The following is an 18,787-nucleotide window of genomic DNA, read 5'->3' on the forward strand; positions in this document are numbered from 1 at the left end:
TATGGGAAAAAGTGCATTTTTCTTTATCGGTTAACTTTATAACTCTTTTAATGTCCTCATTGGGCATCTATTAGCACAATCAATGAATGTAGTTTACAGTGTTTTTTGTTTTTCCCGTTATATCAATTTATAGATCTAGATATATTCAAAATTGTGTTACTCGTGAATTATTGCTGAAAAGAATCCTGCGTATAGCCTTGGTTTGTGGCATTTGGTTTGTTACAAATATCTGTGCATATACAGATGTTTGTGTGTTGCACTTTAACTCTAACCCAGTGCAGGACCAAGCCAAATGCTGTAAACCATGGTATATTCATAATTTGTTTGAGCACATGTCTATATAGATCCTTGTCCAATTTAATCATTCAGAAAATGGGTCCTTCCATTATTCCTACAATTATTTTATTCTGTGCACACAGATACATAAATGTTTATGAATGTGTGTTTTGAGTGATTTTCTAATTCTGAATTACTTATTTTATTACAACATTTTCCAAACTGGTTACAGTTGGGCAGTAAGACACCATCAAATTAATTGAATTGATAATACTGTACGATTTTTATAATTTGAAAGGATGTCTTTTTGTATGTTTGTGCGGGCAAAGGCTTGAGATGGCTTCTTTGCCTATAGTGATGTCATAGTTTAACTTTAATATGTAAGACATCAATTGAATTTTCTTCGTAAAATGCTATTTGCATTAATTGATATATATATATATATCTATATCAATCGTATATCTATATCAATCTTGTTTGCAAACATTTGTTACAACTTGCCTGTTTAGGCTTTTAGGTAGCAAAAGGAGCTTCAGATGAACAGTCAAGTTGTTACTGATTTGATTGCAAACAAGATTGATCTAAAAGCTAACTTTGCTGTGGGAAGAAGCAGGAGAAACACTACAGTTTTCAGTACAAATACATTATACATTCATACTAGGGTAAAATAAATGGCATGCCATAGCCCGTAGATCAGTAACCTTAAAAGGACATGAAACACAAAAATGTATTTCATGATTCAGATAGATTATACGTTTTGAAATATCTTTCCAATTTGCTTCTGTTGTTTTTGCTTCATTCTCTCTCTATCCTTTATTGAAGAAGCAGCATTGCACTCCTTGGCAATAGCTGAACTCATTTGTAAGCCAATGAAAATGGGCATACAAGTTCAGCCACCAATCAGCATCTAGCCCCAAGCTCCTAAACCTATCTAGATGTGCTTTTCAACAAATGATATCAAGAGAATGAAGCAAATTAGATATCAGAGGTAAATTGGAACGTTGTTTAGATGTATATGCTCTATCTGAATCATTAAAGAGAACTTTTGGGGTTCATGTCTTTCATTAAGAAACATATGTAGTCAGTTTTACAGTATTCTTTTTGGTCTAAGATTCATGGTGCTTATGTTGGGCAGCATGTTGATGTACAGGTAGTGACAGTTGTGTCCCTTCTTATTTTAAAACTATGTAATTCAGGAAATGAGACCAGAGCACAAATATAGCGGAACAGCTTTATATTGCACGGTTTACAAGGGTCAAGCAGAACGTTAAAGTCAGTGCATTTCAAATTTGATTACAAGCATTTTTGCATAAATGTGTATTAAGACATCCATTCAATGATAACGCTTATTATCAAAACAACCTGCCAGTATATCGGTAGATTGTGTGCCAGGAGTATTCTCCACTTGAGTTGGCAGTACCTGATCATGTGATATCCTTTGACTTCAGGTCACCAAAATTGTGATTTTTCACTAAAATTAATGCTTTTAAAATAACCCACCCCTTCTTAATCTTTGTAATCCTATTTAAAATAGGTGACATTTTGTTATATTTAAATGTGTTTTGGTTTAATAGCCATTTATAAACCATCAGAATTTTCACGTCAGTCTCTCCCCCACCCCCAGTGATAACCATAAACACATTAAGGTTCATATTCCTATTTAAATCTATAATATTTGGTGGTCTTTTTTTAATTATTAAAATAAATGGGCTCATGATTAATCTATATTCTATCCACCTAGCCAAGTAGAAAATCTTTGTGTTAGACCTATATAAATATATAGACACTGGAGCATTATTTTACTATTATGATGATCTTTAACTGAGGTTAACAGCCTGGCTTTGTGCACTGTGCAGCATAAGCAAAGTCAATTTAGATTGTTGGGATTTTAATAATCACTCTCCACTGTGAATTTTATATCTAAAAAAAGCAACCTTTTCTGTCCTGGAAGATATTACTGGAAGAGCTTTAGTATTTAAAAAAAAAAAATAGTATCTTAATCATTGTCTTTGTTTGCCCTTTCAGTGGCTATTTAATTACAGTGATTTGCAATTAAATACTTAAAGCAGGATAAATCGGGTAATTTTTTGTAATGTGCAATACAAATGTCTTCCAGTTTAAAACAAAGTAAACATTTTTTTTCCCTATTTGAGTAGCTGTGTCTGTACAAAAGTAGCCTTGACTAAAATCTGAGATCTACTAGATAAAAAAAATACTAGCTGAATAGATTTATTGGATCCCAAGGAGTAACAAACCAGAAAAGTGTCTTAAGTTACATATGTCCGTTAACATCTTTCATTTCTTATCATTTGTTATGGATTTAAGCTATGTTTACTTAAAATGCAACACAAAATGCACTTTTTTTTCTTTTCCTTTTTGTATTTCTACTCACTGATCTAGTGGTGTAGGTTTTTGGTTGAAATAGCACAAGCAGCACAAAGCAGTACCCCTCTATTTTGCTGCCACCTGTCCTAGATGGTGTTTTAGCGCTGTGTTGAATATTTGCTGCTCTCTGTTTTTCAAACAGTGTTATTCTGTTTCTCCATGCTGCTTGCCCTTCCTGTGCAACATTTTCTCATTTTTTGGTTCAATGCACTAAAAACAAAAGCACAATTTGCCTTTACTATTCAGAAACTATTGCCTCCATTCACTCATATTTGCTGAATGGTTTATGTATTTTCCCCCCGCTTTTTATTGTTTTAATACATTGCCCTGCCAAAAACAGATGTTTTGAAACAAGAGTGGACTAATTGGTATGTCATGTTCAGCATAATTTGAAATCACTTTGCTTAATCTAATCAGCCACTGGTTAATGTCATTATTTAAATGAATGCGATCATGTAATTGCAAAAGAAGTTCCATATCACACTCCTCTTATGTTAGAGATATATCTACAAAATTACCTGTGTGTGTGTGTGTGTATGTGTATATATATATATATGTGTATATGTGTATATATATATATATATATATATGTATATATATATATATATATATATATATATATATATATATATTCACTACTACTTCACTCAATATTCACTTTATTGAAGCATGCAAGCATCACCCTTTTTATCAGATTGAGCTAAATGCAAATGTAATATCTAGGGCACACTTAAGGTAATATGTTCCCTTTTTTTGGCACAATACAATTTTCCCAATTATTAAATGATGAATACATTAAAAAATTTTTTATATATATTCTTGTTGCACTCTGGAGGCTGGTACTTCTGGATTGTTTTTGCACAAGATTTGCTGATGTGCTAAGTTGCTTCCTGTGTTTAGTGTACAAAAAGAAAAAAATTATATATGTATATGAAAAGCACACATGCATGTGCTCTGAGCCAGCTGAAATTAATAGACTTTCCCCAATCTGAAGGCCAAGAAGTAAAAAAGGAACAGGAGGACTTTTCTCAGCATTTACTGCCATAATAAGTATTGATGCCTCTTGCCCTAGTCTGAAGTAGTGCCTACCCTGATTTAAGAATCTTTACAGATACTAATTGTCCTCCTTGTCCTCTAAAAGAGTTGTTTAATCTTGGCTTATTTAAAACTTGCAATGTTGTGTTTTTTGTTTTATCCAGGGCTTGTGTGTGTATTTTTTTTCAAACAGTGGTTATTTAGGCCTACTTTGCTGCCGCCCTCCCCATTTTGCCTCGGTTATACAATATTTCCCTTCAGAAATGTTCACAGTTTTCTTTAGGCCTTACTGGAAGGAGCTTCTTGTGTGTTTTGTCTATTTCCCCTTTCCCTTGGTACATTTACAGTTACCTCATTTTGCTATTTATGTGTTTTTAAGATTTGCCAATGAAAGTGAATGAATTTTATTGGAGTCATATTTGTTTTTCTTGAGTTTTCTTGAATTCATACTCTATGGTATCATTTAACATGACATGTAGTTTTAAATGTATATTATATAAATATATATAAATATATATATCTGTAACCAAATCATTTGAAGGCTTGATAAATTTTTAACAAAATTTGTAAAAAATGTTATGAGAGTTACTAGTAATGCTTTATTAAGTAGTGCAATGATTCCCTCCCCCTTTTAATTTTTATCCCCCCCCCCAAAAAAAACAATTATTCCTTTGCCCAATTTTGGAGTTGAGGGTTGTTCAGTAATAAATGTATGATGTACACTTAAAAAAAAAAAAGAGGTCCTAGCTACTTTGTAGGATTCCGAACCTATGATTTTTGAGACGCCCAAGGTTACTAAACTGAACAAGGTTTTTGATGTTAAACCTAGATCTGTGGAAGTATTTCCTATTCCAGATCGTATGTCTGACATTTCTTAGGAATGGGAAAAAACAGGGTTTCCCTTTACCCCATCTCCTGTTTTTAAGAATATGTTTCCTGTTGCAGATTCTGTGCGGGAACTCTGGCGTACTGTTCCTAAAGTTGATGGAGCTATATCCACATGAGCTAAAAGAACTTTAGAAGATAGTACCTTTTTTTTTAAAGTCCCTATGGATAGGAACCTGGAGGGGTATTTAAGAAAAAAAATATTCACCAAGGGCTGCTATGGCAGCCAGTTGCTAGTATGGCAGCAGTTGTGGGTGCTGCCTCATATTGGTGTGACTCGTTATCTGGACTTAGTTTGGAGGAGACTACTGTGATGGAGATCCAAGACAGGATCAAGTCTTTAAAACTGGCCAATACCTTTATTTGTGATGCCAGTATGCAGGTAGTACATTTGAGTGCAAAGACTTCTAGTCTTTCCATTCTATCTCGCAGAGCCTTATGGCTTAAATCTTGGTCGGCAGACATGGTTCCCAAGTCTAGACTTATGTCTCTTCCTTTAAATGGGAAGACCTTGTTTGGTCCTGGCCTGGCTGATATCATTTCCACGGTCACGGGTGGTAAGGAAGCCTTTCTGTCCCAGGATAAGAAAGAAGGGTTGCCAAACTTATAATTTTCGTTCCTTTCGCAATTTCAATGGACAGAAATCCTCTTCTTCAAAACCTGAACAGACCAAGCCTCCGTGGAGATCCAGCCAACCTTGGAATAAGAATAAATGTGATACAAATCCAAACAAAAGATATAAACGAGAATGAGTCTTTCAATATTCAATATAATCCAAGTATCAAAGGAATAAAAAAATCTAACTTTTGATTCCCTGTGAACTCCCAATTAATCTTAAAGAGAAATCTGATATAGTGTAATACCTCAATAAATCAAATGAGTGCAATATGAAAAGGCACGTTCTCAAACTTTAGAGAGCTACTATAAGCTCATGTAATATGGCGGTACTGATTCACAACTCTGTCAGGTTCAGCGATACATGTAGCTGGAGATCCGATATATATCTGTATATAGGTACTCAAAAAAGAAATAAAATAATAGTGTGATACCGTAAACACACCGCTCAAAATGTTGTGGCAAAGGTGTATAATCACACTTTAAGGAGCTGATAATGTGCTAGTGTGAAGTCACTCAAGGGTAAAGTATATACATACTATTACAAAGTATCAAGTTCTTAGAAGCAGGATGGCTCCGGATTGGAACTATCGGTAAGTAATGTATCGAAAGAGTCAAACTGATACAATGTAACTCCCTCTCACTGTGATGTCACTGACAAACAAACCCAACGTACGTTTCGCAATGCCCATGTGGTTTTTTCAAGGGTGCTAGAATAAGAGCAAGCAGTCCAAGAAGCCTTCTTCTGAGAACAAATCAGCATGAAGATCAGAGATTGGATCAAGTAGCGGACAGAATCTCTCGTTTTCACGAGGCCTGGATTCGCAATGTTTCCAGATCCTTGAGCGGTGGTGGTGCCCTCTCAGGGATACAAGATAGGATTCAAATCTCGTTCCTGTTCCTCTGGCAAAATAGGGTTGAGGATCTTATTTCAATCTATTCGCTGTTCCCAAGAAAAAGGAAACTTTTCAACCTATTCTAGATCTGAAGTGCCTCAACAAATTTCTCAGGGTTCTGTCCTTCAAAATGGAGACTGTTCTATTCTCCCTTTAGTTCAGGAGGATCAGTACATGACCACCATAGACCTGAATGACGCTTACCTCCATATTCCTATCCACAAAGATCATTTTCAATTCCTACGATTTGCCTTCCTGATCATACATTTCCAATTTGTAACCCTGTCTTTCGACCTAGCCAGAGCCCCTCGTATATATACGAAGGTTCTAGGGGCTCTTTTGGTAGTGGCCAGATCTCAAGGAATTGCAGTGGCACTATACCTGGACAATATGCATGCTCAGACAATGGAACGGAGACCATTCAGAATCTCTCAGAGGATAGTCCTAGACAACCTGACGAGTGACTCTGTCCTGGTGGCTCTCTCAGAACCATCTGTCCCAAGGCACGTGCTTCTAGAAACCATCCTGGGAGATTGTGACTACAGATGTCAGCCTTTCCAGCTGGGGATCAGTTTGGGGTCCCTTAAGAGCTCATGGAATCTGGACTCAACTGAGTTTGGTCCGGTTTATCAGATTTCAATGGGACAACATCACATCAGTGGCTTATATCAAACATCAGGGAGGAACAAGGAGTTCCTTAGCGATGAAGGTGGTGTCTCGCATACTTCGGTGGGCAGAGTCTCACAACTGCCACATTTTTGCTATTCACATCCCAGGTGTGGACATCTGGGAAGCAGATTTCCTGAGCAGGCAGACATTTCACCCTGGATGTATTCTCAATGATAACCCTCAGGTGGGGGGTTCCAGAGTTGGATCTGATGGTGTCTTGTCTAAACACCAAGATTCCCAGATACGGATCCAGATCAAGGGATCCTCAAGCAGTTCTGGTGGACGCTCTAGCAGTTCTATGGGATTTCGGTCTGATTTACCTGTTCCCACTGTTTGCCCTCCTACCTCGGGTAATTACCCATATCAAACAGGAGCAGGCTTCAGTGATTCGAATTGCTCCAGCTTGGCCTCACAGAATTTGGTGAAGATGTCATCCTCTCCCCTGTGGAAATTACTACTGAGGAAGGACCTTCTACTTCAGAGTCCTTTTCTACATCCAAATCTAGATTCTCTGCAGCTGACTGCTTGGAGATTGAATGTCTAGATGCCCATTTATCAAGCTCCGTATGTAGCTTGTGGGCCCTTGTTTCTGGCGAGTCTTCAGACTCGCCAGAAAAAGCAGTTATGAAACAGCGGTCTAAAGACTGCTGCTCCATAACCCTGTCCGCCTGCTCACAATTCAACCCGATAGAGTACAATCGGGTTGATTGACACCTCCCTACTGGCGGCGAAATTGCGGATTGGCCGCGTGTCTGCAGGGGGCAGCGTTGCACCTGCAGCTCTTGTGAGCTGCTGGTGCAATGCTGAATACGGAGAGTGTATTGCTCTCTGCATTCAGCAGGGTCTTGCGGACCTGATCCGCACTGTCGGATCAGATCCGCAAGACTGTTGTTAAATAGGCCTCCATGTCTTGTCTAGACAAGGTTTTTCTGAAAAGGTTATTGACACCTTGACCCTGGCTCGTAAGCCGGTAACTCACAAGATATACTATAAGGTTTGCCACACGTACCTTTACTGGTGTGAATCTCAGGGTTTTCCTTGGCGTAAAGTGAGAGTTCCCTGTATTCTGTCTTTTTTCCAGGAGGGTCTGGAGAAGGGTTTATTAGTCAGTTCCTTGAGGGGTCAGATTTCTTACTATTCTGTTTTGTTGCATAAACATTTGGCCAACTTACCAGATGTTCAGTCCTTTGTTCAGACCCTGGTCAGATTCAGACCTGTGTTTAAACCTGTTGCCCCTCCTTGGAGCCTTAATCTTGTTCTTTGGGTTCTGCAGCAGGCTCCGTTTGAGCCTATGCATTCTGTTGATATTACGTGCTTGTCTTGGAAAGTTTTGTTTTTACTAGCTATTTCTTCTGCTCGTAGAGTCTCAGAGCTTTCGGCTCTACAGTGTGATCCCCCTTCTCTTATTTTCCATGCTGATAAAGTGGTCCTTCATACCAAGTTGGGATTTCTTCCTAAGGTGATTTAGACCACAATATCAATCAGGAAATTGCCGTTCTATTGTTCTGTCCTAATCCTCCTTCTTAAAAAGAACGTCTATTACACAACATGAACGTAGTTCGTGCTCTAAAATTCTTTCTCCAGGCTACTAAGGATTTTCGGCAATCTTCTGCCCTTTTTGTAGTGTTTGCTGGCAAACGTAAGGGCCAGAAGGCCACGTCTACTACTCTTTCTTTTTGGTTAAGGAGTGTCATTCGGTTGGCTTATGAGACAGCTGGACAACATCCTCCTGAGAGGATTACGGCTCATTCAACTAGGGCTGTTTCTTCTTCCTGGGCCTTTAAAAACAAGGCTTCTGTGGAGCAAATTTTCAAGGCGGCCACTAGATCCTCGTTACATACTTTCTCTAAATTTTACAAATTTGATGTTTTGCCTCAGCTGAGGCTTCCTTTGGGAGAAAGGTTCTTCAAGCGGTGGTGCCCTCAGTTTAAGTTTGCCTGTCTTGTTTCTCCTTCCCCTTCCATTCTGTGTCCTCTAGCTTGGGTATTGGTTGCCACTAGTAATTAGAATGGATTTGTGGACTCTCCATTCCATTGGAAGGAAAATAAAATGTATTCTTACCTGATACATTCTTTTCTTTCCTGGCATGGAGAGTCCATGACCCACCCTTATCTAAAATCAAGACGGCTTCTTATTTTTGTTTGTCAATTTTTTTCTTAACTTCAGGCACCTTTATACCTTTGTGTCCTCTTCTCTTTCTGAATGTTCTCGGCTGAATGACTGGGGGATTATGGGAAGTGGGAGGGATACTTGAAGCTTTGCTGGAGTGTTCTTTGCCTTCTCCTGGTGGCCAGGAGTTAAATTCCCACTAGTAATTAGAATGGACGTGTGGACTCTCCATGCCAGGAAAGAAAATAATTTATCAGGTAAGCATACATTTTTGTTTTTTTAAATAGAGAAATGTAAAAGGGACATTGTACTCTGCCAGCAAGCCACAGCATTAAACACAGAACCAACCAAACAGATACAGAAAGCACAATACACATGTGCAAAAGGCAATATTAGTGATACTTACCCAGGGAGAAGTGGCAGCAATAATGACCATAGAAATTGTATACGTGTGCAATAATGTACCTAGTCGACTTGCGTGTTGTAATTTGCTGTTCACATGGACACACACGTGCTGATTCAGGGATGTGGCCCATTGGTGGCACATTTATTTTAGATACATTTAATAAGGAAGACCACGAACCTCTGTAATATTGTATATGTTTGTATATAAAGTAATTGAGATTTGGCTCATGGGGGGGTGTAGGAGCTTGTGTTGTGTGTATGTGCATGATTCCAGGGGCTGTTGGAATACCAGTGCTGTATTATCCCCATGTCAGGTATAGGTGCTGTTGGAATACTATACTGTATTATCCCCTGACGTGGGGCTGTGGGACTACTATTGCCCCCATGGTATAGGGTCTGTTTGAATACTAGTGATATATGTCCCCATCAAGTATAGGGGATGTTTGAATTCTAGTGCTGGATTGTCTATATGTCAGGTGTAGGGGATTAATAGTTATGTGTTGTTCCCATGTCAGTTATAGAGGCTGTTGAAATACAAGTGCTGTATTGCCTCCATGTCAGGTATAGGGGCTGTTGATATACTAGTGCTGTATTGTCCCCATGCCAGGTACAAGGGCTGTTGGAATACTAGTGCTGTATTGTCCCCATGTCAGGTATAAGGGGTGTTACTATGATGTGAGTGCATTTGCAAAGGTTATATGAGGTTTAATAATAAAAAAAAAAATAGAATGGATTCTATATTGAAAACTTGAAAAACTCCCCCCCAAAAAACTGTGTAATACACAAGGCATGGACATTCTGATTGGTTACAATGGGGTGTATTTGCAACTAGTAAAGTCACTAAATCCCAGCTAACTTGCTTTACTACATGGCACATGCTGTACTTACTGATATGCTGTCACTTAATGGTATGTCTTCCAGATGTAACTTCAGGTTTAGTTAAATTAAATTACACAATTTTTACATTTTATTTTAATCTTAAGTTTTTTAAAGAGACCATTGACACTGTACATAGTGATTCTTTTTTTTTAATTTCAGTTGAAAATGATGCTAAGATTTCATGTAACACGGAACAAACAGAAGATCAGTGGCTAAGAAGTATAACAGAAGCTGCAGAGCAGGAAATATGTGACAATAAAAGGACAGGTGAGTGTTTGTGTGGGAGTTGTTGAGTGTCACAGGGCACAGGTGAGTGTACATGTGTGACATGTGTGAGGGGCACAGGTGAGTGTACGTGTGTGACATGGCTATGGGAAACATGGCACAGGTGAGTGTATGTGTGCTTTGCAGGACACAGGTGAGTGTATGTGTGTGACATGTAAGGGACCCAGGGCACAGGTGAGTGTACGTGTGTCACCTGTCTGAGGGACACAGGGCACAGGTGAGTGTACATGTGTGACAGGTAAGGGATGCAGGACACAGGTGAGTGTACGCGTGTGAAGTGTCTGAGGGAAACGGGGTACAGGTGAGTGTACGTTACTGTGTGACATGAATCTGCGAGACAGGGCACAGGTAAGTGTATGTGTGTGATGTGTCTCACTTTTAGTTCTACTACTCCCACCCAATAAAACACATAGATGAAAACTCACCTGTTATTTGTGGTGATTGTGATGTAACTTATGTAAATACAATTATATCAAAAGACTGAAAACCACTTCAGCACAAGGGTATGAAATGGCTCAGCAGTTAAAGGGATAGGAAAATCAAAATTAAACTTGCATGATTCAGATAGAGCATACACTTTTAAGACACATTTATTTTCAAATGTGCTTCGTTCTCTTGGTATCCCTTGTTGAAAAGGAATAGGCACATATCCTACACAAGTGAGAGCTAGCTGCTAATTGGTGTCTGCACACATTTGTCTGTTGTGATTGGCTAACTAGATGTGTTCATCTTGCTGCCAGCAGTGCAATGCTGATCCTTCAGCAAAGGATTAAAAGATAATGAAGCAAATTTGATAATAGAAGTAAATTGGAAAGTTGTTTAAAAGTGTATGTTCTATCCAAATCATGAAAGAAAATAATTAAGATAATTAAATGGGCTATAGTGAGATTTTAATAAGCAATGGAGAATGGATTTTATTTTCAAAATTCACAAAACCCTATAATACGTCTCACATGGGAATTGTAATTGGTTACAATTGGGGCTGTATTTGCACCAAGTAAAATAAGTGTTTGCATATTAACTCACTTTACTGCATGACACCGGTTGTATTTACTGTTGTGCTGATGTCATTACATAGAATGTTTCTTACTGATGTGACTGCTAGTGATGTAGGCTCAGGCGTATTTACCCTAAATTACACAAATTTTCACATTTTGTTTTAAACTATTTTTTAAAAAGAGGCTACAGAAATTGTAAAGAGTTATTTATTCCTTTTTTTCTGCAGGTGAAAATAATGCTAAGATTTCATGTAACACGGAACAAACAGAAGATCAGTGGCAAAGAAATATGCCAGAAGCTGCAGAGCAGGAAATATGTGACAATATAAGTACAGGTAGGTGTGACATATCTGAGGGATGCAGGGCACAGGTGAGTGTAAGTGTGTGACATGTCTGTGGGAAGGAGTGCAAATGTGAGTATACGTTTGTTATATGTCAGAGAAGCAGGACACAGATGACATTATATGTGTGACACGTGAGAGGGATGCAGGGCACAGGTGACTGTGACATGTCTGTGGGAAAAGGAAACAGGTGAGTGTATGTGTAACATGTGTTTGGGAAGTAGGGCACAGATGAGTGTATGTGTGTGACATGTCTTTGGGAAGTAGAGAACAGGTGAGTTTTCGTGTGTATCATGTCTGAAGAAATCAGGGAAAATGTGACTGTACGTTTGTGATACTTAAGATTGATGTAGGGCACATGTGTTTCTGTGTGACATGTCTATTGGAAACAAGGCACAGATCAGTGTATGTGTGCAACATGTGAGGGTTGCATGGCACAGTTGAGTGTACGTGTAAGATGTGTGTGAGAAACGGCACAGGTGAGTGTGTGACAGGTCTGGGGAAAACAGGGCACAGGTGTGTATACATATTAGTGAACATACACATCACACACGCACACAGGGCACAGGTGAGTGTACACGTGTGACATGTTTGAAGGGCACAGGTGAGTGTACTTGTGTGATGTGTATGTTCACTAATATAGTTTATTTTACATATATATTACTTTTTATATAAAATATTCATTTGGTCTTCATTACAAGTAAAGAATATATGGCATACATTATTAAACAATAAAACATAACAATAATCATTTATGTAGCAAATTAAAGCGTTTTTAAACTTAACCCTCTTTCCTGTGATGTAAATGCTCTTAGCCTTTTTAAAGTTAACTCACTAATTGTGGTGGTTTGACATTATTTTGGAGATTTGTCACAAGTTGATATCCTTTTGGTTTAGCTGTATTGGGATATTTAAGCTTTTTCAGCTAATTACTCCCCATCATCTAAATGGTAATTGTATTGAGTAATAAAGTTGACTTGGGAGCTGCTGATTATCCCAGAAGGTGTAGTGGACATGTGAGTGAGATTTTTCTCTATGATGAAGATTTTATATATTGATTTTATATACTACACTACCTGGGACCATTTTCTTTGTTTTGTTGTTCTAGGGTTATCCTTGTTTTAACTACAAGTAAACAAGCAGTAGTTACAACTATTTCAACCCATAAACGTATCTTTATATTACTTAAAGTTTATGTGGACACAATTTTAAAAGGACTAGATACATTAGGTAGAAAAACAACATTAGTTTCTATTTAGTTTGGTCTTTGACTGAGTGTGAATTCTCAGAAAGTGTCCCTAATGTCCAGTAAACTGCCCTTAAGCCTTAGCATGGAAGCAGGGAAAGGGTCTAGTGGTCACAGTGTCTACTGTAAGTGTAGGGGCCGACTAAATCAGAACAGTTTATATGTTCTTTCTCATTATAAAATGATTATGTTTTTAATAACATTACTCCCATTGTGTTTCTTATGGACAGGTGAATTCACAAACTGCAATAATCCTAGTCATGATCAGAGTGCAGATGCTTCTTTACATCTTCTTCAAAATCAAAGAAGCCATGTTGGAAATGTATGTTCTGAATGTGGGACATGTTTTCTTAAGAAATCACATCTGTGTAAACATCTAAAAATTCATATAGGAGAAAATCCATTTTCCTGTACTATATGTGGGAAATGTTTTAACCGTAAAAAAAATCTTTTTGCTCATCAGAAAATTCATGCAGGAGAAAAAAGATTTTCATGTTCTGACTGTGGGAAATGTTTTTCACGGAAATCAAATCTTTTTACTCATCAGAAAATTCATACAGGGGAGAAAGGATTTTCATGTTCTGACTGTGGAAAATGTTTTACTTGGAAATCAAATCTTATTACGCATCAGAAAATTCATACAGGAGAGAAAGAATTCTCATGTTCTGACTGTGGGAAATGTTTTAATCGGAAATCAAATCTTATTACTCATCAGAAAATTCATACAGGGGAGAAAGGCTTTTCATGTTCTGACTGTGGAAAATATTTTACTGAGAAATTACATTGTATTATGCATCAGAAAATTCACACAGGAGAAAAAGCATTTTCATGTTCTGTCTGTGGGAAATGTTTTTCACGGAAATCAAGTCTTATTACTCATCAGAAAATTCATACAGGGGAGAAAGGATTTTCATGTTCTGATTGTGGAAAATGTTTTACTTGGAAATCAAATCTTATTAGCCATCAGAAAATTCATTCAGGGGAGAAAGCATTTTCATGTTCAGACTGTGGGAAATGTTTTAATCGGAAATCAAATCTTATTATGCATCAGAAAATTCATACAGGGGAAAAAGGATTTCCGTGTTCTGACTGTGGGAAATGTTTTACCCTGAAACGATATTTTATCATGCATCAAAAAATGCATACAGGCAAGAAAGCATTTTCATGTTCTGACTGTGGAAAATGTTTTACTTGGAAATCAAATCTTATAACCCATCAGAAAATTCATTCAGGGGAGAAAGCATTTTCATGTTCTGACTGTGGAAAATGTTTTACTCAGAAATCCGATCTTATGAGGCATCAGAAAATTCATACAAGAGAGAAAGCATTTTCATGTTCTGATTGTGGAAAATGTTTTACTTGGAAATCAAATCTTATTAGCCATCAGAAAATTCATTCAGGGGAGAAAGCATTTTCATGTTCTGACTGTGGAAAATGTTTTACTCAGAAATACTATCTTATGAGGCATCTGAAAATTCATACAGGAGAGAAAGCATTTTCATGTTCTAAATGTGGGAAATGTTTTATTCAGAAATCCGATCTTATGAGGCATCAGAAAACTCATATTAAAAGATATCCGAGTTTAACCTCCTAAGTGTAGAGGGTGATATGTAGTTGTCACACACTCAATACCAAGTGCTGATGATGACTGCATGTGACCCCCTGAGGCATGCAGTTTTGGAGCTGTTTGAGGTCCCTTCCACACCTTAAACATTTATGAGGTGACCCCAGGGTGAATTTGATTTAAATCACTAGTCAGTAAGACCGATTTTTAGAATAAGTTTTCAAATTATTTTTTTACAGTTTTACCAGGCTATTACTAAATTGGTTATATATCATTAGATATGCATAGATAGATCATAAAAATAATTGACATTATTTGGAGATAAACTATCTCCAGTTTAATTGGTTAATCATTCGATCAACTTTTCACCTGTACTTTATTGGAAGGAAATACATGATTACATTAATAATACCAAACAATCTTCTATTCAGTAAACGTCTTGAAACTTAGTATAGGTTGATTCTGTGTACATTGGATTTCAGGGGAGCAATGGGATTAAAGGAAAGTAGAGTCAAAATTAAAGTTTCATGATTCAGAAAGAACATGCAATTTCTCCAACATAGGTGTGTCCGGTCCACGGCGTCATCCTTACTTGTGGGATATTCTCTTCCCCAACAGGAAATGGCAAAGAGCCCAGCAAAGCTGGTCACATGATCCCTCCTAGGCTCCGCCTTCCCCAGTCATTCTCTTTGCCGTTGCACAGGCAACATCTCCACGGAGATGGCTTAGAGTTTTTTGGTGTTTAAATGTAGTTTTTATTCTTCAATCAAGAGTTTATTTTAAAATAGTGCTGGTATGTACTATTTACTCTGAAACAGAAAAGAGATGAAGATTTCTGTTTGTAAGAGGAAAATGATTTTAGCAACCGTTACTAAAATCGATGGCTGTTTCCACACAGGACTGTTGAGAGGAATTAACTTCAGTTGGGGGAAACAGTGAGCAGACTTTTGCTGCTTGAGGTATGACACATTTCTAACAAGACTTGGTAATGCTGGAAGCTGTCATTTTCCCTATGGGATCCGGTAAGCCATTTTATTAAATAAGAATAAAGGGCTTCACAAGGGCTTTAAAGACTGGTAGACATTTTTGTTGGGCTAAAACGATTGATTTATAAGCATTTTTAATAGTTTATAGCTTTGAGGAGTTATTTTATTCTTGGGAATTATATTAAAGAAACGGCAGGCACTGTATTGGACACCTTTTTCACTGGGGGCCTTCTCTAATCATAGGCAGAGCCTCATTTTCGCGCCACTAATGCACAGTTGTTTTTGGGAAGCAAGGCATGCAGATGCATGTGTGAGGAGCTCAGATACATAGAAAAAGCTTACTGAAGGCGTCATTTGGTATCGTATTCCCCTCTGGGCTTGGTTGGGTCTCAGCAAAGCAGATACCAGGGACTGTATAGGGGTTAAATATAAAAACGGCTCCGGTTCCGTTATTTTAAGAGTTAAAGCTTTCAAATTTGGTGTGCAATACTTTTAAGGCTTTAAGACACTGTGGTGAAATTTTGGTGAATTTTGAACAATTCCTTCATACTTTTTCACATATTCAGTAATAAAGTGTGTTCAGTTTAAAATTTAAAGTGACAGTAACGGTTTTATTTTAAAACGTTTTTTGTACTTTGTTATCAAGTTTATGCCTGTTTAACATGTCTGAACTATCAGATAGACTATGTTCTGTATGTGAGGAAGCCAAGGTTCCTTCTCATTTAAATAGATGTGATGTATGTGACAAACAATTTAGAGAAAATGATGCCCAAGATGATTCCTCAAGTGAGGGGAGTAAGCATGGTACTGCATCATCCCCTCCTTCGTCTACGCCAGTCTTGCCCACACAGGAGGCCCCTAGTACATCTAGTGCGCCAATACTCCTTACTATGCAACAATTAACGGCTGTAATGGATAATTCTATCAAAAACATTTTAGCCAAAATGCCCACTTATTAGCGAAAGCGCGACTGCTCTGTTTTAGAAAATACTGAAGAGCATGAGGACGCTGATGATAATGGTTCTGACATGCCCCTACACCAGTCTGAGGGGGCCAGGGAGGTTTTGTCTGAGGGAGAAATTTCAGATTCAGGGAAAATTTCTCATCAAGCTGAACCTGATGTGATTACATTCAAATTTAAATTGGAACATCTCCGCGTTCTGCTTAAGGAGGTGTTATCTACTCTGGATGATTGTGACAATTTGGTCATTCCAGAGAAATTATGTAAGATGGACAAGTTCCTAGAGGTCCCGGGGCCCCCCGAAGCTTTTCCTATACCCAAGCGGGTGGCGGACATTGTAAACAAAGAATGGGAAAGGCCCGGCATACCTTTTGTCCCTCCCCCTATATTTAAGAAATTGTTTCCTATGGTCGACCCCAGAAAGGACTTATGGCAGACAGTCCCCAAGGTCGAGGGGGCGGTTTCTACTCTAAACAAACGCACTACTATCCCTATAGAAGATAGTTGTGCTTTCAAAGATCCTATGGATAAAAAATTAGAGGGTTTGCTTAAAAAGATGTTTGTTCAGCAAGGTTACTGTGACGAGACCAATCTCGCCACTGTGCCTTGGAGGGCCTGTTATGGAACATTCTTTGGGCTGGAGGTACATGGGCTTAAGGATACCCAGAGACTGCATGGAAATATGGAATTTTATATGCTGGACACCCCATGTACTTTCATAACTCTGTCTTATGTCTATGTCACCCTGTATCCATAAATACAGGATGGGTACAGGGTGTGAGTGCACCTTTTGGGAGCAATTGTGACTCTATAAACCAAGTGGGCATAAAAGACTTTATAGCTAATAAGAACTGTTCCTATATTCTGTAATAAGATGTATTCTATGTATGTTTCAGATATGATTGTGTCTCAGGAGTCTGTCTGGGTAAACTGATTGTGTCCTTGTGTGATTATGTTAACTAGACTGCCCAACATCAGATTGTCTGAGTAAACGTTCTTCCCTAGTTAATTAACTTAATATGTTAATCTGTTTTACCTGTGAATAGACAATTGTTAGAGGTTTGATGCATTGTTCATATGTTTGCTTTACTGTTAAACCAATGCCCTCTGTAACCTGAAGCCAGGGTGTATAAATCTGTGTGCTGCCTTCAAATAAAGTAGTTATTCTTTTTTAAACCTGAAATGTGGAGCTTGGTCTCATGTTTGCAGGGAAACTGGATAGGTTGTGAATTGCTGATTCCCTATGCAGGACATTGTTCATCTGGTATTAACCCTTGGTACACTTTTGGTACCGTAACATTTGGTGGCAGCGACGGAATGAACCTTATCGCCCAGAAGAGCAACTACACAAGCCAGTAACCTCAGGAAGAGGGGGATTATTACAATACTGACTAAGATGGAAAAGAGAAAAGTAAATTTTGCAGCTTTTAAAAACTTCCTGGAAACAGAAGGAGAGATTGATGGGTACCTTGCGGATTTTGAGAGGCAATGTGCACTACACAAGGTACCCGCAGAGGACTGGGTCACGATATTATCTGGAAAATTATCCGGCCGGGCCAGAGAGGCTTTTCAGGCCATTCCAGATGAGGAAGTCAGGGATTATAATACTGTAAAAGAGGCTCTGCTCTCCAGGTATGCGGTTACACCGGAGGCATACCGGAGGCGGTTCAGAGACACTGTTAAATTAGCTGGAGATTCCTACCTTGAGTGGGCATGTAAGGTGCACCGCACAGCAGCTCACTGGATAGCGGGGTGCCAAGCCATATCTGGGGAAGAGGTGCTGCAGCTATTCCTGTTGGAACATTGCTTCGACAAGTTACCCGCAGGAGTTCGAGAGTGGGTTCGGGACCGTAAACCCTCCACCCTGCAGGAAGCGGCTCGCTTGGCAGATGAGTATACGGATGCCCGCAAACTGGACACTGCTACCACTAAGCCCCCTGCTAGAGTGGAGTACAGACCCCCAGTCACCCCAGCAGCTGCCAGTTACCAAACCCCGGCGCACCGCTATACCACACGGCCTCCGGCCACGAACTACCCTCAGAGAGCCCTGTTCAATTTGCGGTGCTACTCACAACCTATTCGGTGCTTTAGATGTAAGCAACTAGGGCACAAAAGACCAGAGTGTCCCCTAAACTCAGCGAACCAAGCGCAGTCCTGGAGAAGACCCGCCGGCGGAATCCCACGTAATCCTCAGCCTGCGGCCCGCTACGTAGAGGCGCAAGAATGCTGGAGCATCCTACATGAGGCAGACC

At 38.8% G+C, this 18,787-nt stretch overlaps 1 protein-coding gene across 1 annotated transcript in view; it reads left to right on the forward strand.

The window, feature by feature from the left end:
* The window catches only part of LOC128657955 (gastrula zinc finger protein XlCGF66.1-like), a 69,700-nt gene extending 54,853 nt beyond the window's left edge, over window positions 1-14,847 (forward strand). Inside the window, exons 6-9 of the mRNA XM_053712381.1 lie at window positions 10,314-10,421; window positions 11,665-11,772; window positions 13,255-13,392; window positions 14,828-14,847. Of these exons, the coding sequence (XP_053568356.1) occupies window positions 10,314-10,421; window positions 11,665-11,772; window positions 13,255-13,392; window positions 14,828-14,847 (374 nt within the window). The remainder of the gene's footprint in view (window positions 1-10,313; window positions 10,422-11,664; window positions 11,773-13,254; window positions 13,393-14,827) is intronic.
* Window positions 14,848-18,787: the final 3,940 nt, after the last annotated feature.

The sequence above is a fragment of the Bombina bombina genome, chromosome 4 (genome assembly GCF_027579735.1).
Source record: "Bombina bombina isolate aBomBom1 chromosome 4, aBomBom1.pri, whole genome shotgun sequence".
Taxonomy (NCBI): domain Eukaryota; kingdom Metazoa; phylum Chordata; class Amphibia; order Anura; family Bombinatoridae; genus Bombina; species Bombina bombina.